Consider the following 23,743-nt stretch of genomic DNA (forward strand, 5'->3'; position numbering starts at 1 on the left):
CCATATAGCTATCCAATTTAACTTTAAACGACAACATCAAACCTGCCTCAACCACTTCTGCTGGAAGCTCATTCCACACAGCTACCACTCTCTGAGTAAAGTAGTTCCCCCTCATGTTACCCCTAAACTTTTGTCCTTTAACTCTCAACTCATGTCCTCTTGTTCAAATCTCCCCCACTCTCAATGGAAAAAGCCTATCCACGTCAACTCTATCAATACCCCTCATAATTTTAAACACCTCTATCAAGTCCCCACTCAACCTTCTACTCTCCAAAGAGTAAAGACCTAATCTCTTCAACCTTTCTCTGTAACTTAGGAGATGAAACCCAGGCAACATTTTAATAAACCTCCTCTGTACTCTCTCAATTTTATTGACATCTTTCCTGTAATTCGGTACAGATCCCTGAGGCACACCGCTAAACAACGTCCTCCAATCTGACAGTTATCCACCACTACACTCTGGCGTCTCCCATCTAGCCACTGCTGAATCCATTTTACTACTTCAATATTAATGCCTAACGATTGAAGCTTCCTAACTAACCTTGTGTGGGACCTTGTCAAAGGCCTTACTGAAGTCCATATAGACAACATCTACCGCTTTACCCTCATCAACTTTCTTAGTAACCTCATCAAAAAATTCAATTAAGATTTGTCAGACATGACCTTCCACACACAAATCCATGTTGACTGCTCCTGATCAGACCCTGTCTATCCAGATAATTATATATACCATCTCTAAGAATACTTTCCAACAATTTACCCACCACTGACATCAAACTCACAGGCCGATAATTGCCAGGTTTGCTCTTAGAACCCTTTTTAAACAATGGAACCACATGAACAATATGCCAATCCTGCGGCACCATCCCCGTTTCCAATGACATTTGAAATATTTCTGTCAGAGCCCCTGCTATTTCCACACTAACTTCCCTCAAGGTCGTAGGGAATATCTTGTCTGGACCCAGAGACTTATCCACTTTTATATTCCTTAAAAGCGCCAGTACTACTTCTTCTTTAATTGTCATACTTTCCATAACTACCCTTGTTTCCTTTACCTTACACAATTCAATATCCTTCTCCCTAGTGAATACTGAAGAAATGAAATTGTTCAAAATCTCCCCCATCTCTTTTGGCTCCGCAGATAGCCGTACACTCTTGATTCTCCAAGGGAGCAATTTCATCCCTCACTATCCTTTTGCCACTAACATAACTGTAGAAACCCTTTGAATTTATTGTCACCTTACTTGCCAAAGCAGCCTCGTATCTTCTCTTAGCTTTTCTAATTTCTTTCTTAAGATTCTTTTTACATTCTTTATATTCTCAGTCAAAATGATTTGACTGAGAATGTACAACGCATGATTAGTAAGTTTGACACTAAAAAAAAAATTGCTGCAGAGAATGAAGAAAGTTACCAAACATTACAAGGGGATCTTCTATAGTTAGGTAAGCGAGCTGACGACTGGCAAATGGCATTCAATCCAGATGAGTGCAAGGTGTTGCAATTTGGGAAGGAGTTTCACAGTAATTAATAGGGTCCTGGGAAGTGTTGTAGAACAGGAAGACCTAAGATTACAACTACCTATTTCATCAAAAGTTGTGTCACAGGTAGCTAGGGCAACGGAAAAAAAGGTGCTTGGCATGCTGACCTTCATCCGTCAGGGTACTGAGCATACACACTGGGATGGTCCAACGTAGTTATACAAACTGTTAGCGAGGCTACACCTGAACTACTGTATAGTTTTGGTTACCTTGATACGGGAAGGAAATCATTAAAACTTATAGGAAGAGGTTGGGCAGAGAAGGACTTTATTTATTGTAGTGTAGGAGACTGAGGGATGACTTTATAAAAGGTGTAGGAGATGATGAGGGGCATAAATAAGGTAAATGCACTGAACATTAGCCTGGAGGATGTGGAATCGATATGGGTAGAGCTGCATAACACTAAGGGGCAGAAAACGCTGGTGGGAGTTGTGTACAGGCCACCTAACAGCAGTAGTGAGGTTGGGGATGGCATTAAACAGGAAATTAGAAATGCGTGCAATAAAGGAACAGCAGTTATAATGGGTGACTTCAATCTACATATAGATTGGGTGAACCAAATTGCTAAGGGTGCTGAGGAAGAGGATTTCTTGAAATGTATGCGGGATGGTTTTCTGAACCAACTAGAGAGCAAGCCATTCTAGACTGGGTATTGAGCAATGAGGAAGGGTTAGTTAGCAATCTTGTCGTGCGAGGCCCCTTGGGTAAGAGTGACCATAATACTGTGGAATTCTTCATTAAGATGAAGAGTGACATAGTTAATTCAGAAACAAAGATTCTGAACTTAAAGAAGGGTAACTTTGAAGGTATGAGACGTGAATTAGCTAAGATAGACTGGCAAATGACACTTAAAGGATTGACGGTGGATATGCAAAGGCAAGCATCTAAAGATCGCACGGATTAACTACAACAATTGTTCATCCCAGCTTGGCAAAAGAATAAACCAGGGAAGGCAGTGCACCCGTGGCTAACAAGGGAAATTAGGGATAGTATCAATTCCAAAGAAGAAACATACAAATTAGCCAGAAAAAGCAGCACACCTGAGGACTGGGAGAAATTCAGAGGCCAGCAGAGGAGGACAAAGGGCCTAATTAGGAAAGGGAAAAAAAGATTGAGAGAAAGCCGGCAGGGAACATAAAAACTGACTAAAAGCTTTTATAGATATGTGAAAAGAAAAAGATTGGTTAAGACACATGTAGGTCCCTTACAGTCAGAAACAGGTGACTTGATCATGGGGAACAAGGACATGGCAGACCAACTGAATAACTACCTTGGTTCTGTCTTCACTAAGGAGGACATAAATAATCTTCTGGAAATAGTAGGGGACCAAGGGTTTTGTGAGATGGAGGAACTGAGGGAAATACATGTTAGTAGGGAAGTGGTGTTAGGTAAATTGAAGGGATTAACAGCAGATAAATCTCCAGGGCCAGATGGTCTGCGTCCCAGAGTGCTTAAGGAAGTAGCCCAAGAAATAGTGGATGCATTGGTGATCATTTTTCAAGACTCTTTAGAATCTGGATTCCTTCCTGAGAATTGGAGGGATGGTAATGTAACCCCGCTTTTTAAAAAAGGAGGGAGAGAAACCGGGGAATTATAGACCGGTTAGCCTGACATTGGTGGTGGGGAAAATGCTAGAGTCAGTTATCAAAGATGTGATAACAGCCCACTTGGAAAGCGGTGAAATCACCGGACAAAGTCAGCATAGATTTGTGAAAGGAAAATCATGTCTGACGCATCTTATAGAATTTTCTGAGGATGTAACTGGGGGATAGGGGAGAACCAGTGGATGTGGTATATTTGGATTTTCAAAAGGCTTTTGACAAGGTCCCACACAGGAGATTAGTGTGCAAACTTAAAGCACACGGTATTGGGGATAAGGTATTGATCTGGATAGAAAATTGTTTGGCAGACAGGAAGCAAAGAGTGGGAATAAACGGGACCTTTTCAGAATGGCAGGCAGTGACTAGTGGCAAGGCTCACTGCTGGGACCCCAGTTGTTTACAATATATATTAATGATTTAGACGAGGGAATTAAATGCAACATCTCCAAGTTTGCGGATGACACGAAGCTGAGCGGCAGTGTTAGCTGTGAGGAGGATGCTAAGAGGATGCAGGGCGACTTGACAGGTTCGATGAGAGGGAAAATTCATGGCAGATGCAATTTCATGTGGATAAATGTGAAGTTATCCACTTTGGTAGCAAGAACAGGAAAACAGATTATTATCTGAATGGTGGCTAATTAGGAAAATGGGAGTTGCAATGAGACCTGGGTGTCATTGTACACCAGTCATTGAAAGTGGGTATGCAGGTACAGCAGGCGGTGAAAAAGGCAAATGGTATGTTGGCATTCATAGCAAGAGGATTCGAGTACAGGAGCAGGGAGATTCTACTGCAGTTGTACAAGGCCTTGGTGAGACCACACCTGGAGTATTGTGTGCAGTTTTGGTCCCCTAATCTGAGGAAAGACATCCTTGCCATAGAGGGAGTACAAAGAAGGTTCACCAGATTGATTCCTGGGATGGCAGGACTTTTATATGAAGAAAGACTGGATCGACTGGGCTTATACTCGCTGGAATTTAGAAGATTGAGGGGGGATCGTATTTGACATATAAAATTCTAAAGGAATTAGACAGGCTAGATGCAAGAAGATTGTTCCTGATGTTGGGGAAGTCCAGAACGAGGGGTCACAGTATAAGGATAAAGGGGAAGCCTTTTAGGACCGAGATTAGGAAAAACTTCTTCACACAGAGAGTGGTGAATCTGTGGAATTCTCTGCCACAGGAAACAGTTGAGGCCAGTTCATTGGCTATATTTAAGAGGGAGTTAGATATGGCCCTTGTGGCTAAAGGGATCAGGGGGCATGGAGAGAAAGTATACAGGGTTCTGAGTTGGATGATCAGCCATAGAACCATAGAAACCATAGAAACTACAGCACAGAAAACAGGCCTTTTGGCCCTTCTTGGCTGTGCTGAACCATTTTCTGCCTAGTCCCACTGACCTGCACACGGACCATACCCCTCCATACACCTCCCATCCATGTATCTGTCCAATTTATTCTTAAATGTTAAAAAAGAACCTGCATTTACCACCTCGTCTGGCAGCTCATTCCATACTCCCACCACTCTGTGTGAAGCCCCCCCCCCTAATGTTCCCTTGAATCTTTTCCCCCCTCACCCTTAACCCATGTCCTCTGGTTTTTTTCCTCCCCTTGCCTCAGTGGAAAAAGCCTGCTTGCATTCACTCTATCTATACCCATCATAATTTTATATACCTCTATCAAATCTCCCCTCATTCTTCTACGCTCCAGGGAATAGAGTCCTAACCTATTCAACCTTTCTCTGTAACTGATTTTCTCAGGTCCCAGCAACATCCTTGTAAACCTTCTCTGCACTCTTTCAACCTTATTTATATCCTTCCTGTAATTTGGTGACCAAAACTGAACACAATACTCCAGATTCGGCCTCACCAATGCCTTATACAACCTCATCACAACATTCCAGCTCTTACTCAGTACTTTGATTAATAAAGGCCAATGTACCAAAAGCTCTCTTTACGACCCTATTTACCTGTGACGCCACTTTTAGGGAATTTTGTATCTGTAATCCCAGATCCCTCTGTTCCACTGCACTCCTCAGTGCCTTACCATTAACCCTGTACGTTCTACCTTGGTTTGTCCTTCCAACATGCAATACCTCACTTGTCTGTATTAAACTCCATCTGCCATTTTTCCGCCCATTTTTCCAGCTGGTCCAAGTCCCTCTGCAGGCTCTGAAAACCTTCCTCACTGCCTACTACACCTCCAATCTTTGTATCATCAGCAAATTTGCTGATCCAATTTACCACATTATCATCCAGATCATTGATATAGATGACAAATAACAATGGACCCAGAACTGATCCCTGCGGCACACCACTAGTCACAGGCCTCCACTCGGAGAAGCAATTCTCTACTACCACTCTTTGGCTTCTTCCATTGAGCCAATGTCTAATCCAATTTACCACCTCTCCATGTGTACCTAGCGACTGAATTTTCCTAACTAACCTCCCATGCAGGACCTTGTCAAAGGCCTTACTGAAGTCCATGGAGACAATATCCACTGCCTTCCCTTCATCCACTTTCCTGGTAACCTCCTCGAAAAACTCCAATAGATTGGTCAAACATGACCTACTACGCACAAAGCCATGTTGACTCTCCCTAATAAGTCCCTGTCTATCCAAATGCTTGTAGATCCTGTCTCTTAGTACTCCCCCCAATAACTTACTTACTACCGACGTTAAACTTACTGGCCTATAATATCCGGGATTACTTTTCGATCTTTTTTTTTAAACAACGGAACAACATGAGCCACTCTTCAATCCTCCAGCACCTCACCTGTAGACAGCAACATTTTAAATATTTCTGCCAGGGCCCCTGCAATTTCAACACTAGTCTCCTTCAAGGTCCGAGGGAACACCCTGTCAAGTCCTGGGGATTTATCCACTTTAATTTTCCTCAAGACAGCAAGGACCTCCTTTTCGATCTGTACAGTTTCCATGATCTCACTACTTGTTTCCCTCAATTCCATAGACTTCATGCTAGTTTCCTTAGTAAATACCGATGCAAAAAACCTATTTAAGATCTCCCCCATTTCCTTTGGTTCCACACATAGCTGACCACGCTGATCTTCAAGAGGACCAATTTTATCCCTTACAATCCTTTTGCTCTTAATATACCTGTAAAAGCTCTTTGGATTATCCTTCACTTTGACTGCCAAGGCAACCTCATGTCTTCTTTCAGCCCTCCTGATTTCTTTCTTAAGTATTTTCTTGCACTTCTTATACTCCTCAAGCACCTTATTTACTCCCTGCTTCCTATACATGTCATACAACTCCCTCTTCTTCTTTATCAGAGTTGCAATATCCCTTGAGAACCAAGGTTCCTTATTCCTATTCACTTTGCCTTTAATCCTGATAGGAACATACAAATTCTGCACTCTCAAAATTTCTCCTTTGAAGGCTTCCCACCTACCAATCACATCCTTGCCAGAGAACAACCTGTCCCAATCCACGCTTTTTAGATCCTTTCTCATTTCTTCAAATTTGGCCTTCTTCCAGTTAAGAACCTCAACCCTGGGACCAGATCTATCTTTGTCCATGATCAAGTTGAAACTAATGGTGTTATGATCACTGGAACCAAAGTGCTCCCCTGCACAGACTTCTGTCACTTGTCCTAACTCGTTTCCTAACAGGAGATCCAATATTGCATCCCCTCTAGTCGGTCCCTCTATATATTGATTTAGAAAACTTTCCTGAACACATTTTACAAACTCTAAACCATCTAGACCCCTAACAGTATGGGAGACCCAATCAATATATGGAAAATTAAAATCCCCTACCACCACAACTTTATGTTTCCTGCAGTTGCCTGCTATCTCTCTGCAGATTTGCTCTTCCGATTCTCATACTGATGATCACCATGATCATACTGAATGGCGGTGCAGGCTCAAAGGGCCGAATGGCTTACTCCTGCACCTATTTTCTATGTTTCTACGTTTCTAATACAAGGAAATATGCAGATGCTGGAATTTCAAGCAACACGTAGAAAATGCTGGTGAACAGAGCAGGCCAGGCAGCATCTATAGGAAGAGGTTTCAGGCTGAGATGTTGACTGTACCCTTTTCCATAGATGCTGCCTGGCCTGCTGAGTTTCTCCAGCATTACAGGTATATTGATAGGAAATGTTTAGAGACATGGGTCATCTTGTTTCCATGATGTATTACTCTTTGGCTCTAAGGAATAAAATTTACAATTTCATGCTGCATTTGGCTTAGGCAAACAGATGAGTGGATGTGTTAGCTTTTAAAAAACTGGAGAAATTGTTATCTCTTTGGGAATTTGGGTACTTCTCTTTGTTGTCTACCCTCCAGACAAGCAGATTTGCATCCACAACAGTGAGTATCAATATACAGGTGTCCCCGGCTTTTCGAACGTTTGCTTTACAAAACCTCACTGTTATGAAAGACCTATATTAGTTCCGTTTTCAATAACAGAAGGTGTTTTCACTGTTACGAAAAAAGGCAGCGCGCCCCGAGCAGCCACTCCTCCCCTGGAACGGCATTGCTTAAACACGTGCCTGTGAGCATCCGTTTGCAAGATGAGTTCTAAGGTATCGGAAAAGCCTAAAAGAGCTCGTAAGGGTGTTACACTTAGCGTAAAACTAGACATAATTAAGCGTTTTGATCGTGGTGAATGAAGGACAAAGTGAGCTTGGCTTGTGGAAGTTGACAAAGATGACGTTGTAAGAGGTTTTGGCAACCCATGACCAAGAACTGATAGATGACGAGCTGATGCAATTGGAAGAGAAAAGGATAACAATCGAAACTGAATGCAATAGCGAACGGACCGAAAGTGAAGTCGTCCAGGAACTGAACGTGAAGCAACTGCGTGAGATGTTCGCTGCAATGATAAAGTACGACTTTAATTTTGAAAGGGTACGTCGGTTTAGGGCATATTTGTAAGATGGTTTGAGTGCTTACAAAGAACTGTATGACAGAAAAATGCGTGAGGCTAAGCAGTCAAGCAAGCCTTCCACATCAGCCACAGCAGACGTCAAACCTCGAAGATGATCTGCCTGCCCTAATAGAAAGAGATGACACCCCAGTGTCCCACCACCCCAACATCCGGGCCACGGACCGATACATTGCCGCAGTGAATGCAGCAGTAGCCCGGTCGCGGAGAATACAGCGGAAGCTGGGACGCACCCGACACATCTTTAAGAAAAAAGCCGAAATAAACAAGCTAATTAATTAGGTGCTGCCGATTGCGTCGCCTCTGATCTGGACCAACATTTACGTGCTGGGCGACACCTAATTAATTAGCTTGTTTGTTCCAGCTTTTTTCTTAAAAATGTGTTGGGTGTGTCCCGGCTACTGCTGCACCGCTCCATGCTTCGCGGATTGGTATCGGTCGGCGGCCGGGAGGTTGGGGTCCACTGTACCATCCCAACCTCCAACGACTCAGCCTAACACACCATCATCAGTGTGCCCAGCAATGTTTTCCCGATTCCGGTAAGTGATACTACACTGTACATACATTATTTCTACTTTATACAGGCTGTGCATTTCTATGTGTTACTTGGTATGATTTGGCAGCTTCATAGCTTAAAGGTTACTGGAGAGTGTTTTTGCCGAGAGCGTTTGCATGAGATTTTCGCTACAGAGAACAGTGCGGCAATGATTGTAGAGAAGTATTTCTACTTTATATATGCTGTGTATTTATCATATCATTCCTGCTTTTACTATACGTTACTGTTATTTTAGGTTTTATGTGTTATTTGGCATGATTTGGTAGGTTATTTTTGGGTCTGCGAACGCTCACAAATTTTTCCCATATAAATAAATGGTAATTGCTTCTTCGCTTTACGACATTCCGGCTTACGAACCGTTTCATAGGAACGCTCTACCTTCGGATGGCTGGGGAAACCTGTAGCTCTTTAGCTATATGTGGACTCTGCAAACTGGTGGGCAAGAGGAATTTGATGAAGGAAGGGTGGGTATTATACAAGGTTCAGTAAATAAAACAATCATGACTTGTTAACCCTTACTGCTGTAGTACTGATTTAGAACAAAATAGCTCTGATTAACAAGGCTTCAAAGGTTGCTGAAACTATAAGGAAAATATCAGATTGATACTTCAGAGCAATTGAAGTGTGTCCTTGGACAGAGTTAGAGAGGCTTTACTCTGGATCCAAGCAATGGTTTTATCTTTTCTGTGTGTACCTGATAACAACAATGAGATAGTAAGATAGATGTTGACTTACATCACATGCAATATGGGGCATTCGAGGAGAAAGAGCTTCGATATAACGAGGGGGCCTCTCCAACGATTGCCCATAGAACCAGCCACTGACAGAAAGGCGGCACTTGCCCTCCACCAAAACTTCAGATACCTGGCAGGTAAAGCATACAGCAGTCAATGCCAAAGCACAGCAAGTGGTGTTATACATCTCAAAGAAAATAAGCTATTTATAGTTTCAACAACAAGCCAGTGTTGTTATATGGGAATTAAATGTCCCTCACCTTTTCAAAGACTGGCAGTTGTTTTTAATGCACGTGTAAAGATTGCTTGGTTAACAAAAATGCCAGGCTGACAGTAAATCAGGAGGCTTGAAGCTGAGTGCCTGGACAAGAGAAGGTGTGAGGCTATAGTCCAAACCCCAATTTACTGCCTTGGGAGTGAAAAAGTGCAAAGTGAGAATTGAAACCTCCAAGCTTCCACATCTTTGGGACAGCATTCCCACATGCCTTTAGGAAGCAATGCACAGTTAAGACTTGGCAGCACCAGATTTTATGCTACTTATTAGCTATCATCCACGTACCAGATGGCACAGCTTCATGTCAAATCTTTGTTATCTTCATTGCTTACTGTCAGTTCAACAGGATTATCCACAGTCAGAGGATGCATCCCTGTCTGCAAGACTGGGTGCTGGCTGACAAGGATGCAGCCTGACCTCACTGGCATTCTGTACATAAAAGCAAAGGGATTCCTACTCTCATAACATTCTAGAATATTGCAAAAGCACACCAATCACAGAATACTTGTTACAACCCCTTTAAACCAAGTTAATGGAAACTTGGAAACTTTACAAGAGGTCTGTAAAGTATTTAACTGAGAAGTACTGTATTTGTCTATCCACACTTAGCTTACATCAAACTTAATCACATCCGCACCTGATGATGAGAGACTGAGGAAACATCAAAGAAAACTAATGTGTTCCAGGAAGGAGTTAATGACTTGGCAATTTGCCGAGGCTGGTTGTGGTCTGTAACAGACAAGTAATTCAAAAGCATAATGGTAAGTCTGCAATGTCCAAGTGATAAAAGCAGTATATCACTTTATATTTGCCCAAAAGCCACTTCCAACACACACACAACACAATCATGCACCCACATCTTCTGCCCTGATTCCCCAAGCGGAAGTCTGTCAAATAGTGAAGGCACTCCTATAACATTCTAGGGGAGGGAGTTTCTTGATTTAGAATCACATGGTGAAGTAGACACAATACATTTCCACAACAAATGGAGGCAAATTGGTGCTGAATCTGCACGCACAGGGTTGTTACCTTATGACTGGTAGAGGTAATGGGTTTAGAGGTGAAATATGAGTAACCTAGCAAGTGATTGCATTACAATTCACAGATAATGTGTGACAACTACAGTATGCTGATGAAGGGACTGAAAGTTCAATATAGGTGATGGGATGCTAATCAGGTGAACTGCTTTGTCCTGGATAGTGTCTTCTTGGATCAACACTGATGAAAGTACTTTGAATGGTACTTTCTTGTGCCGATCCATAGACCATGGATAAATTTTTAATTTACTAACCAGTCACTTCTATATTTAAAGAGAGACTTTCATATTAAATGAAAAAAAAGGCTTGGAAAAATAATAAAAAGGACCATCATAATTAAATAAATGTTTGTTCCTTCCTTTTAAATTTTTTTCTGTCACAATAGTCATTATGATTCTGAAAACCTGCATTAAATACAGGCACGAGTCTGCAGGTCCCAGTTACCGTATTGCAGGCCCAAAATAAATATGAACTTCATAATCCATTATTATCACAGTAACATATACTTGTATACACTTGATTTCAGAACATTGTCAAGATATCTGTATTATTCATTACTGAGAACCAAAATTACAATTCAGCACAAAACATACCCAATGCCCTAATGAATATCAGAAAGGCATTCCTTCTACATAGTTTCAAGTCAGCCTAAGCAGCTAAAGTAGCATAAGGCAAAGAAACATTGTAGACACTTCTCACCATCTGCATCATAAAGATCCAAGGTGCCACCATCACTTGCTTGCCATTCAGGTACAAGATACAAGATGAACGCTATTCTTCGTCCTTCCAACTCATCATCATGACAGAGCAACACATCTGTAACATTGGGTTCAAAATTTCAGTTGCTACCTTAATAATGCTTGATTAGACTAAATCGAATGGGTACAAGTGCTGAGTATTTCATTTTTCATTTAAACAACTTTACTTCTAAATATGCAGTTTTTTTTTTAATGGTTGGTAACATCCAACATTCTGTACACTAAGTTGCTGAATCCCAGCAGCTTCCTTCATCCAATGCGAACCTGTATTATTTTTGATCTGAGCAACATAATCTACAAACTGTCGTCATCTTTCAGTTCAATGGCCTCTACTATATAATATACAGGCAATAAAACAGCTGCAATTGCCTTGTCATTAATTAAGCTGTTCACCAACAAGTTTAGACTCACAGCAATAATATGTGTAAATATTGGACCAGGCAATACACAGGGATACAATGTTTTTCTAAAGATTGTTTAAAGTCCCTTGAAAGAAAAAAAGGCCTAGCAATAATGACAACCACTGTTTCCTACAGAAGAACCAGTTTATTGCAATCTAAAGGGTCACAAAGATTATTCAAGAGGGCATAACACATGAAAATACCATTCAGTTGACTCAACAATGCTACATATGCAGCTTTCTCTGTACAATACATTGATCAAACTAAACATCAACTCTTCCCTGCATTATCAGGCTTTTTTTTTGTAACCAAAACTCAGATTCATTTAGTTTTCACATGTACATTGAAACATACAGCAAAATGCATCACAGCCATAATTTAAATATATTAAGTCTCACTGAACTCGTGCCTCCTGCCCGCACAGACCTTCAATCCCTGGACTCTCACCAACCTCAGGGTCACCAACCTTCTCATCCATAAGACTGACCACAGGAATGACTGGTCTAAGCCTCAGTGCCTGCTATCCCGACATCCATTCACAGCCTTTTACTGTGGACCTGAACTCTGGCTCCTCGCTCTGGTCCATCATTTTCTGCCCGACTCCTCATCTCTGAACCAAAACCCTAACCTGTCCATAACTTTGTGTGTTGCCCCCAAACCATCCCAACAAACCTAAAGAAACAACCAAGTCGGAGTCACAACCTTGGCAGTGGTCAAGCTTTATACAATGACCATGCGTCTAGCCATAATATTCCCATTCATGGAAAACACAGCCTGCGAAAGGCGCAAATAGCTCTGAGTGCATGAGAGAAAAATCTATGGTGACCTGATCACCTTACCAAATCCGAAAGCAAATTAAGCAATTATGTACCTCATGACTATAGAAGCAGAAATCCTACAGCACAATACAGGCCCTTAGACCCACAATACTGTGCCAAGCATGTACTTACTTTAGAAATTACCTAGTTTACCCATAGCCCTCTATTTTTCTAAGCTCCATGAACCTATCCAGAAGTCTCTTAAAAGACCCTATCATATCCGCCTCCACCACCCATTCCACACACTCACCATTCTCTGAGTAAAAAAACTTACCCAACATCTCTCTTGTACCTTCTTCCAAGCACCTTAAAACTGTGCCCTCTCGTGTTAGCTACCTCAGCCCTGGGAAAAAGCCTCTGACTATCCATACGATCAATATCTCTCATCTTGTACACCTTTATCAGGTCACTTCTCATCCTCCACCGCTCCAAGCTGAAAAGCCCGAGTTCACCCAACCTATTCTCATAAGGCATGCTCCCCAACCCAGGCAACATCCTTGTAAATCTCCTCTGAACCCTTCCTATAGTGAGGTGACCAGAGCTGAGCACAGTATTCCAAGTGGGGTCTGACCAGGGTCCTATATAGCTGTAACATTACCTCTTGGCCCTTAAACTCAATCCCACAATTGATGAAGGCCAATTCACTGTCAACCTGCGCAGCAGCTTTGAGTGTCCTATGGACTTGGACTCCAAGATCCCTCTGATCTTCCATACTGCCAAGAGTCCTACCATTCTGCCATCATATCTAATCTACCAAAATAAACCACCTCACACTTATCTGGGTTGAACTCCATCTGCCACTTCTCAGCCCAGTTTTGTCCCGCTGTAACCTCTGACAGCCCTCCACACTATCCGCTGTAACCTCTGACAGCCCTCCACACTATCCGCAACACCCCCAACCTTTGTGTCGTCAGCAAATTTACTAATGCATCCCTCCACTTCCTTATCCACGTCATTTATAAAAATCACGAAGAGAAATGGTCCCAAAACAGATCCCTGCGGCACACCATTGCTCACCGACCTCCATGCAAAATATGACCCGTCTACAACCAAGCAAATTCTGGATCCACAAAGCAAGGTCCAATTGGATCTCATGCCTCCTTGCTTTCTCAATAATGGGGTACCTTATCAAATGCCTTGCTGAAATCCATATCCATCTACTGCTCTACCTGCATCAATGTGTTTAGTCACATCCTCAAAAAAATTCCAATCAGGCTCATAAGGCACAATCTGCCTTTAACAAAGCCATGTTAAATATTCCTAATCATATTATGCCTCTCTAAATACTCATAAATCCTGCCTGTCACGATCTTTACCATCAACTTACCAACCACTGAAGTAAGACTCACTGGTCTGTAATTTCCTCTACAAACAACAGGAATTCTGCAGATGCTGGAAATTCAAGCAACACACATCAAAGTTGCTGGTGAACGCAGCAGGACAGGCAGCATCTCTAGGAAGAGGTACAGTCGACGTTTCAGGCCGAGGTACCGAAGGGTCTCCGCCTGAAACGTCAACTGTACCTCTTCCTAGAGATGCTGCCTGGCCTGCTGCGTTCACCAGCAACTTTGATGTGTGTAATTTCCTCTGCTATCTCTACTCCCTTTCTTGAATAAGGGAACAACATCTGCAACCCTCCAATTCTCCGGAACCTCTCCTGTCCCCATTGATGATGCAAAGATCATTGCCAGAGGCTCAGCAATCTCCTCCCTCACTTCACACAGTAGCCTGGGCTACATCTCATCCGGTCCCGGAGACTTATCCAACATGATGATTTCTGAAAGCTCCAGCACATCCTCGTTCTTAATGTCCATATGCTCAAGCTTTTCAATCTGCTGTATGTCATCTCTACAATCATCAAGATCCTTTTCCATAGTGAATACTGAAGCAAAATATTCACTAAGTATCTCTGCTATCTCCTCTGGTTTCATAGAAACTTTTCCCCATCACAGTTGATTGATCCCATTCTCTCACATCTTATCCTCTTGCTCTTCACATACTTGTAGAATGTAGTTTTCCTTAATTCTGCTTGCCAAGGTCTTCTCATGGCCCCTTCTGGCTCTCCTAATTTCAATCTTAAGCTCCTTCATGCTAGCCTTATAATCTTCTAGATCTCTATCATTACCCAGTTTTTTGAACCTTTGGTAAGCTTTTCTTTTCTCTTGACTAGATTTTCAACAGCCTTTGTACACCACGGTTCCTGTACCCTTCCATCCTTTCCCTGTCTCATTGGAACATACCTGTGCAGAACGCCATGCAAATATCCCCTGAACTTTTCTGCCATACATTTCCCTAAGAACATCTGTTCCCAATTTATGCTTCCAAGTTCCTGCCTGATTGCTTCATATTTCCCCTTACTACAATTAAACACTTTCCTAACTTGTCCGTTCTTATCCCCCTCCAATGCTATGGTAAAGGAGAAAGAATTGTAATCACTATCTCCAAAGTGCTCTCCCACTGAGACCTGACACCAGACCAGGATCATTTCCCAATACCAGATCAAGTACAGACTCTCCTCTTGTAGGCTTATCTACATACTGTGTCAGGAAACCTTCCTGAACACGCTTAACAAATTCCACTCCATCTAAAGCCCTGGCTGTAGGGAGATGCCAATCAATATTTGGCAAATTAAAATCTCGCCCCCCCCCCCCCCCAACAACCCTATTATTACAGAATCTGTCTCCCTATCTGCTGCTCGACATCCCTGTAACTATTGGGTGGTCTATAAAAAACATCCAGCAGAGTTATTGACCCCTTCCTGCATCAAATTTAACTACCTAGCAAGTCAAGCACTTTAAATCAAAGTATACAGAACATTTTGTAACATTCTAAATTATGTGACAGAGCACAAGCCCATCTCCTTTATCAAAAACCCAGGTTTTGCCAGGCTTTCAGTCAGATGAACATACAAAACATTATTCTATGTGAACTGTACTTTTCTTCAGGCACGCCCAGTACATTAAATAAATACAGCATCCAAAACAACTTAGAACTTTTTTTTTGCCTGAGAACTTCCATATTCAGACATCCCACCCTGCAAAAACTCATTTCAATTTGCCGGAGACTCCCGGAACTTCCGGGAGAGGTGGGATGTCTACAATAGAGTAGCTCCTTAGCAGCTAGCCAGCTGGTTTAAATAACGTTAGCTATGCTAATGAACGAATGACACCTGTTAAACTCAAAATGTCTTTTACAGTCTTAGCCCACCATGGGCAATAGAAAAGTCACTGTTGCAAACACTTATTATTTTTGACCCCTATTGGGCAGGAGTACACTTTAGTGTAGTCTGGGGTGACATACGTTTTATATTTTCTTTTTTTCGAACACTCTGCCATGGCGCTCTCTCTCTCTCACGCGCTCTCTCTCAAAAAAAATCTATTTCCAGGATATTGTGTATAATTTGCGGGCATCAGGGAGCCACTATCGATATGCGGGAGACTCCCGGAACTTCCGGGAGAGGTGGGATGTCTGCATATTTGACCCTCTGATAATTTTAAAGCGCCATTCTTAAAGCAGTCTCAACTGAATTATATGAAATATTTCCACCCCATTCTGTAATGTATCAGGTAAGATAATGTATCATCACATCTGCTTTGCATCACTGCTTTGATACACCAGATTACTCCCAGTGTAAAACATTACGTGGATATCTGCAATTAAAACAAAAATGTTCACGCTGTATATATCACAGAGCTAATGAAATGTATATGCTGAAAACATTTCAACTGTGACACCATACACCACATAATACAACATTGGCTGCAGACAAAGGAAAATAGCATGTAACCAATTATCACCAATACCAGATTCTATATTTTGTAAAATGACATGCAATCAATGTCCCTGATATGTCCCACATTCTACATTTATCACTTCATACCTGTGTATTCATATTTAGTGCAGGATATATCAACTGTGTTTTCCAGTTGTACACCTACAATATCTGACAGCAACATACGAAAGTCTTCATAAAGTATTTTCCTGGGAGAGGGGGGAGGAGAGGAGAAGAGAGAGAGAAAAAAAATAAACAGCTTAATCTCAACTAAACACATTAGATCACATGTTCAATTAAATTTAAACACTGATTGGATAAAAAAAAATTACAAGTGAACAATATGTAACTCTGAAATAATGATATATTACAAGGCAAAATAAAAACAGAAAATATTGGAAATACACAGATTTGGCAACATTCGTGGTATATGAAACAATTCTGATGGATTACCTATCATTAGAACTGTAGAAAGTTGAAATTAATAAAATTATTACATTGCAGAGTCAGCAGGAAAGGCAGCAAGCTCCAAAGACCACAAGACATAGCAGCAGAATTCAGCCATTTGGCCCATTGAGCCTGCTCCGCCATTCAATCATGGCTGATCCTTTTTTCCCCTCTTCACCTCCACTCCCTGGCCTTCCCCCCCGCAATGTTTGATGCCGTGTTCAAACAAGAACCTATCAAGTTCTGCCTTAATTATATTCAATGACCTGTCCTCCAGAGCTACCTGCGGTAACAAATTCCACAAATTCGCCACCCTCTGACTAAAAAAATTTCTCCGCATCTCTGTTTTAAATGTTCGCCCCTCTATTCTAAGGCTGTGCCCTCTTGTCTTGGACTCCCCCACCATGGGAAACAAATTTTCCACATTTACTCTGTCTAGGCCTTTCAACATTAGAAAAGCTTCAATGAGATCCCTCCTCATCCTTCTAAATTCCAAAGAGTACAGTCCCAGAGCTACCAATTGTTCTTCGTATGATGACCCTTTCATTTCTGTAAACATCCTTGTGAACCTCCTCTGCACCCACTCCATTGCCAGCACATCTTTTCTTAGATGAGGAGCACAAAACTGTTCACAATACTCAAGGTGAGGCCTCACCAGTGCCTTGTAAAGCCTCAGCACCACATCCCTGCTTTTGCATTCTAGACCTCTTCAAATGAATGCATTGCATTTGCCTTCCTCACCACCAACTCAACCTGCAAGTTAACCTTGTGTTCTGCACAAGTCCCTTGACATCTCAAATTTTTGGATTTCTCCAGGTTTAGAAAATAGTCAGCACATTTATTTCTACTACCGAAGTCCATGACCATGCATTTTCCAACACTGTATTTTATTTGCCACTCTTGCCCAGTCTCCTAATCTGTCTAAGTCCTTCTGCATCCTATCTATTTCCTCAACACCACCTGCTCCTGCACCAATCTTCATATCATCTGCAAACTTGGCAAAGCCAAATATTCCATTGTGGCGACCCACTTTCTGGCACCCACGAACTGGCTCACAACAGCGCAGAGGGCCGGCCCCAAAAAGGGCGCCAGGTCACCTTCACCAGCCGGGGGAAAATCCCGCACACGGAAAGGGTCTGGGAATATGCACTCCCCACAGCAGTCCCGCCCAGGGAGGGCGGGAACGGGAAGGGTTTAAAGCAGGCCGCGAAGTTTGAATAAATCTCTTTATCGCAACTCCAACTCACCGACTCCGTGCGGTTCTTCTAGCGCTGTGTGTAGCGCACCGCTACATTTGGTGACCCCGACAACCCAAACAATATTTGGGCCAGAGATGACCAACGCCGCATCTACTCACGCAGTTTCGTTATAACTGCCAGGCTTTTGGCCGCTGAGACCCCATCTGTGGTTGAAACAGGCAGAAGCACAATTCCATATTCGGCAGATAACCTCGGAGTCCACTCGCTACTACTACGTGCTAAGCTCTCTCGACCAAGAGACTGCTGCACAAGTTGAGGAGTTTATACAGTCACCCCCAGAGAACGGCAAATACACAGCATTCAAAGCCCTGCTCATAAGGACTTTAGGACTCTCACGGCGCAAACAAGCACGCCGCTTAATGCACCTGGAAGGTTTGGGAGACAGGCTGCCGTCAGCATTAATGAACGAGATGCTGGCCCTGGCTGAAGGACACAAACCCTGCCTCTTTTTTGAGCAGGCATTCCTGGAGCAACTGCCCGAGGACATACGCCTGCTGCTGCCCGACACAGATTTCAGCGACCCCCGGGAGGTGGCGGCCCAAGCAGATGTGTTGTGGAATGCCAAGGAGAGAGGGGCATCCGTCACACAGATCACCAAGCCGCGTACCCAACGACAGACCAGACCAGGCCCGGCAGCAGAGCCCAACGAACAATGGTGCTTCTACCACCAGTGGTGGGGCACAGAGGCCCGCTGCTGTAGACCACCCTGCTAATTCCCGGGAAATGCCAAGGCCCAGCCGCCACTGATGGTTACAGCGGCTGGCCATCAGGACAGCCTCCTGTATGTCTGGGACAAGCAGTCCATTTTTGGTCGACACAGGAGCAGAGATCAGCGTCTTACCTCCAAAGAGTTACAACACCCGCAACAGAGAACCGGGACCCACACTGAGGGCCGCAAATGGCAGCACAATACGAACCTACGGCACCTGCACGGTGCGGCTACAGTTCTGTTCCAGCCGGTTCACGTGGGACTTCAAACTGGCCGCCGTGGCCCAACCACTCCTGGGGGCAGATTTTCTGCAAGCCCACAGCCTGCTGGTCGACCTGCAAGGGAAGCGACTAGTCCACGCCAAGACTTTTCAAACATTCTTCCTGGGTGAAGCTAAGTTGTCAGCCCCACACCTGGAGTCCATCACGCTGCCCAACGATGAATTCACCAGGGTCCTGGCGGATTTCCCATCAGTACTGACACCGCAGTTCACGGCAGCCATGCCCAGACACGGAGTACAGCACCACATCCCAACCCAGGGACCACCCCTCCACGCCCGTGCTCAAAGGCTTCCCCCGGACAAGCTCCGACTGGCGAAGGAGGAGTTCAAGAAGATGGAGGAATTGGGGATCATACGACGGTCCGACAGCCCATGGGCCTCCCCCCTGCACATGGTGCCCAAGGCAACGGGGGGCTGGAGACCATGCGGTGAATACCGCAGGCTGAACGAGGCTACAACGCCAGACCGCTACCCTGTGCCACACATTCAAGACTTCGCAGCAAACCTACGAAGGATCTTTTCCAAGGTAGACCTCGTCCAGGGATACCATCAAATCCCGGTACATCCGGACGACATCCCCAAAACAGCACTTATCACCCCGTTCGGACTTTTTGAATTCCTCCGAATGCCGTTTGGTCTAAAGAATGCTGCACAGACTTTCAAGCGGCTAATGGACGCGGTGGGACGCGACCTGGACTTCGCATTCATCTATTTGGATGACATCTTCATAGCCAGCAGTAGTCGGCAGGAGCATCTGTCCCACCTCCGCCAGCTCTACTCCCACCTGAGCGAATTCGGCCTTACAATCAACCCAGCCAAATGCCATTTCGGACTCGATACCATCGACTTCCTGGGCCACAGGATTACTAAAGATGGGGCAATCCCGCTGCCCGCCAAGGTAGACGCAGTCTGCAACTTCCCCCGACCCAACACAATCAAAGGCCTGCAGAAATTCGTGGGTATGGTGAATTTCTACCACCGTTTCCTCCCCTCAGCGGGTAAGGGTAAGGGCAAGGACATTACCTGGGATGAAGAGGCCGCAACCGCTTTCGTTAAAACCAAGGAATCCTTGGCAAACGCCGCGATGCTAGTGCACCCCAGAACGGACGTTCCTACTGCCCTCACAGTGGACGCGTCCAACACAGCAGTCGGTGGAGTGCTGGAACAACTCAGAGGGTCGTTGGCAACCCCTGGCGTTCTTCAGCAAACACCTACGACCACCGGAACTCAAATACAGTGCTTTCGACCGGGAGCTATTGGCACTATACCTGGCAATCCGGCATTTCAGGTACTTCTTAGAAGGTAGGCCCTTCACCGCGTTTACAGACCACAAACCGCTTACCTTTGCGTTCATGAAGGTGTCCGACCCCGGTCGTCCCGCCAGCAGCGACATCTGTCCTACATCTCCAAGTACACGATGGACATCCAGCATGTCTCGGGAAAGGACAACGTCGTGGCAGACGCATTTTCCAGACCGACCATACAGGCCCTGTCCCAGGGGGTGGACTATGCAGCACTGGCAGAAACACAGCAGGCAGACGCTGAGATCCCCAGTTACAGGACTGCAGTCTCCGGTTTGCAGCTCCAAGACCTCCCCGTAGGCCCAGGTGAAAGGACCCTACTATGTGACGTAGCTACCGGCCAACTCCGCCCCATCGTCCCAGCAGCCTGGCGCCGGCGGGTTTTCGAATCCATTCACAACTTAGCGCACCCCTCCATCAGGACAACCGTCCAGCTGGTCTCCAACAGATTCGTATGGCATGGGCTGCGTAAACAGGTCAGTGAATGGGCCAAAACGTGCATGCAGTGCCAAACGGCCCAGGTGCAGCGGCACACCAAGGCTCCGCCGCAGCAGTTCGAACCCACCCGCCGGAGGTTCGACCACATTCATGTGGATATCGTGGGGCCCCTGCCAGTGTCGCGAGGAGCGCGGCACCTCCTAACTATCATAGACCGGTTCACCAGATGGCCAGAGGCAGTCCTGCTCATCGACACCACCTCCGAATCCTGTGCCCGAGCACTGATCGCAACCTGGGTAGCCCGCTTCGGGGTACCGGCCCACATTACCTCCTACAGGGGCGCCCCGTTCACCTCCAGCCTGTGGTCGGCTATGGCCAACCTTTTAGGATTGCAGCTACACCACACAACTGCCTACCACCCACAGTCGAACAGACTAGTGGAGCGCTTCCACCGTCACCTGAAATCGGCTCTCATGGCCCGCCTGGAAGGGCCTAACTGGGTGGACGAACTTCCCCGGGTCCTGCTCGGAATCCGCACGGCATCCAAAGAGGATCTGCACACCTCGTTGGCCGAGTTGGTGTACGGCGCACCCCTGGTCGTCCCAGGAGAGTTCATACCAGCCCCAAGGGGCAAGAGGAAGAACCCACAGCAGTCCTGGACAGACTACGGGAGAGGCTCAGTAACCTGGCCCCCATACCCACTTCACAGCACGGACAGAGCCTGACCTGCGTACCCAAAGACCTGCAGAACTGCAAGTTTCTTTTTGTACGATGGGGCGGACACCGGGCACCGCTACAGCGGCCCTACGAGGGGCCGTTTAAGGTGATCAGGAACAACGGGTCCACGTTCGTGCTGGACATTGGGGGGAGAGGGGAGGTTTTCACGGTGGACTGACTCAAACCGGCCCATGTGGACTTGGCGCAGCCGGTCCAGGCTCAGGCACCGCAGCGCAGGGGCAGACCTCCCAAACAGAGGCCGATCCAGACTGTGGACATTGGGGGAGGTATCGCCGGTTCTGGGGGGGGGTTATGTGGTGACCCACTTTCTGGCACACACGAACCGGCTCACAACAGCGTGCGCAGGCAGAGGGCCGGCCCCAAAAAGGGCGCCAGGCCATCTTCACCAGCAGGGGGAAAATCCCGCGCGCAGAAAGGATCTGGGAATATGCATTCACCACAGCAATCCCGCCCCAGGGAGGGCGGGAATGGGAAGGCTTTAAAGCAGGCCACAAAGTTTGAATAAATCTCTTTATCGCAACTCCAACTCACCGACTCAGAGTGGTTATACACCATCATCCAAATCACTGATATACAGCATAAAAAGCAGCCCCAACACTGACCCCTACAGACCACCACCAGTAACTGGCAGTCAACCAGAAAACAGTCCTTTTATTCCCACTTGCTGCCTCCAACCAATCAGCCAATGCTCTAACCATGATAGTAACCATGGGCTCTTAACTGAAAGTCCAAATATACAACAGCCACTACATCCCTCTCATCTCCTCAAAGAACTCCAATATATGTTTCATGCTGACTTTGTCCTATTTTGTCCTATGTCACCAAGTGCTCTATAACCTCATCCCCTCATCCTTAACAATTGACTCCATCATCTTCCCAACCACTCAGGTCAGGCTAACTGGTCTATAATTTCCTTTCTGCTGCCTTCCTCCTTTCTCTAAGAGTGTAGTGACATTTGCAATTTTCTAGTCCTCTGGCACTACGCCAGAATCCAATGATTTTTGAAAAATCATTACAAATGCCTCTACAATCTCTACCACTACCTCTTTCAGAACCCTAGTGTGCAGTTCATCTGGTCCTGGCAGCTTATGTACACTTAGTTCTTTCAGCTTTTTGAGCACCTTCTCCCTTGCATTCACTTCCCTTCCCTCACACCCTTCAACATCTGGCACACTGCTGGTATCTTCCCACAGTGAAGACCGATGACTCACTACTCATTTAGTTATCTGTCATCTCCTTGTACCCTGTTATTATTGCTCTGGCTTCATTTTCTAGCGGTCCCATATCCACTCTCATCTCAAACACAAAATACTCTGCAGATGCTGGGGTCAAAGCAACACTCACAACACACTGGAGGAACTCAGCAGGTCAGGCAGCATCCGTGGAAATGATCAGTCAACATTTTGGGCCGGAACCCTTCATCAGGAATGAAGAGGGAAGGAGCAGAGGCCCTATAAAAAAGGTGGGGGGAGGGTGGGAAGGAGAAGGATGGTAGGTTCCAGGAGAAAAACCAGTAAGGGGAAAGATAAAAGGGGTGGGGGAGGGGAGGCAGGGAGGTGACAGGCAGGAAAGGTGAAAGGCAGCTGGGGGAGGGGGCAGAGTGAAATAGGGATACGGGAAGGTAGGGGGAGGGAATTACTGGAAGTTGGAGAATTCTATGTTCATACTAAGGGGCTGGAGACTACCTAGACGGTATATGAGGTGTTGCTCCTCTATCCTGAGTTTAGCCTCATCATGGCAGTAGAGGAGGCCATGTATGGACATATCCAAATGGGAATGGGAAGCAGAGTTCAAGTGGGTGGCTACCAGGAGATCCTGTCTGTTGTGGCAGACGGAGCGGAGGTGCTTGATGAAGCAGTCTCCCAATCTGTGTCAGGTTTCACCGATGTAGAGGAGGCCGCACCAGGAGCACCAGATGCAATATATGACCCCAACAGACTCACAGGTGAAGTGTTGACTCACCTGGAAGGATTGTTTGGGGCCCTGAATGGTGGCAAGAGAGGTGGTGTAGGGACAGGTGTAGCACTTACACTTACAGGGATAAGTGCCAGGTGGGAGATCCGTGGGGAGGGACGTGTGGATCAGGGAGTCGCGGAGGGACCGATCCCTCCGGAAAGCAGAGAGGGATGGAGAGGGAAAGATGTACTTAGTGGTGGGGTCCTCTTGAAGGTGGCG

General features: G+C 45.3%; 1 protein-coding gene across 2 annotated transcripts in view; it reads right to left on the reverse strand.

Annotated features, from left to right (window-relative positions):
* The window catches only part of ogfod1 (2-oxoglutarate and iron-dependent oxygenase domain containing 1), a 114,114-nt gene that overhangs the window by 81,741 nt on the left and 8,630 nt on the right, over positions 1-23,743 (reverse strand). For both annotated transcript variants that reach the window (XM_072279335.1, XM_072279336.1), the window contains exons 4-7: positions 16,505-16,605; positions 11,347-11,463; positions 10,248-10,339; positions 9,338-9,466 (exon numbers count right to left, since the gene is read on the reverse strand). In XM_072279335.1, coding sequence (XP_072135436.1) covers positions 9,338-9,466; positions 10,248-10,339; positions 11,347-11,463; positions 16,505-16,605 — 439 coding nt within the window. The remainder of the gene's footprint in view (positions 1-9,337; positions 9,467-10,247; positions 10,340-11,346; positions 11,464-16,504; positions 16,606-23,743) is intronic.

Source organism: Mobula birostris, chromosome 15 (genome assembly GCF_030028105.1).
Source record: "Mobula birostris isolate sMobBir1 chromosome 15, sMobBir1.hap1, whole genome shotgun sequence".
Taxonomy (NCBI): Eukaryota; Metazoa; Chordata; class Chondrichthyes; order Myliobatiformes; family Myliobatidae; genus Mobula; species Mobula birostris.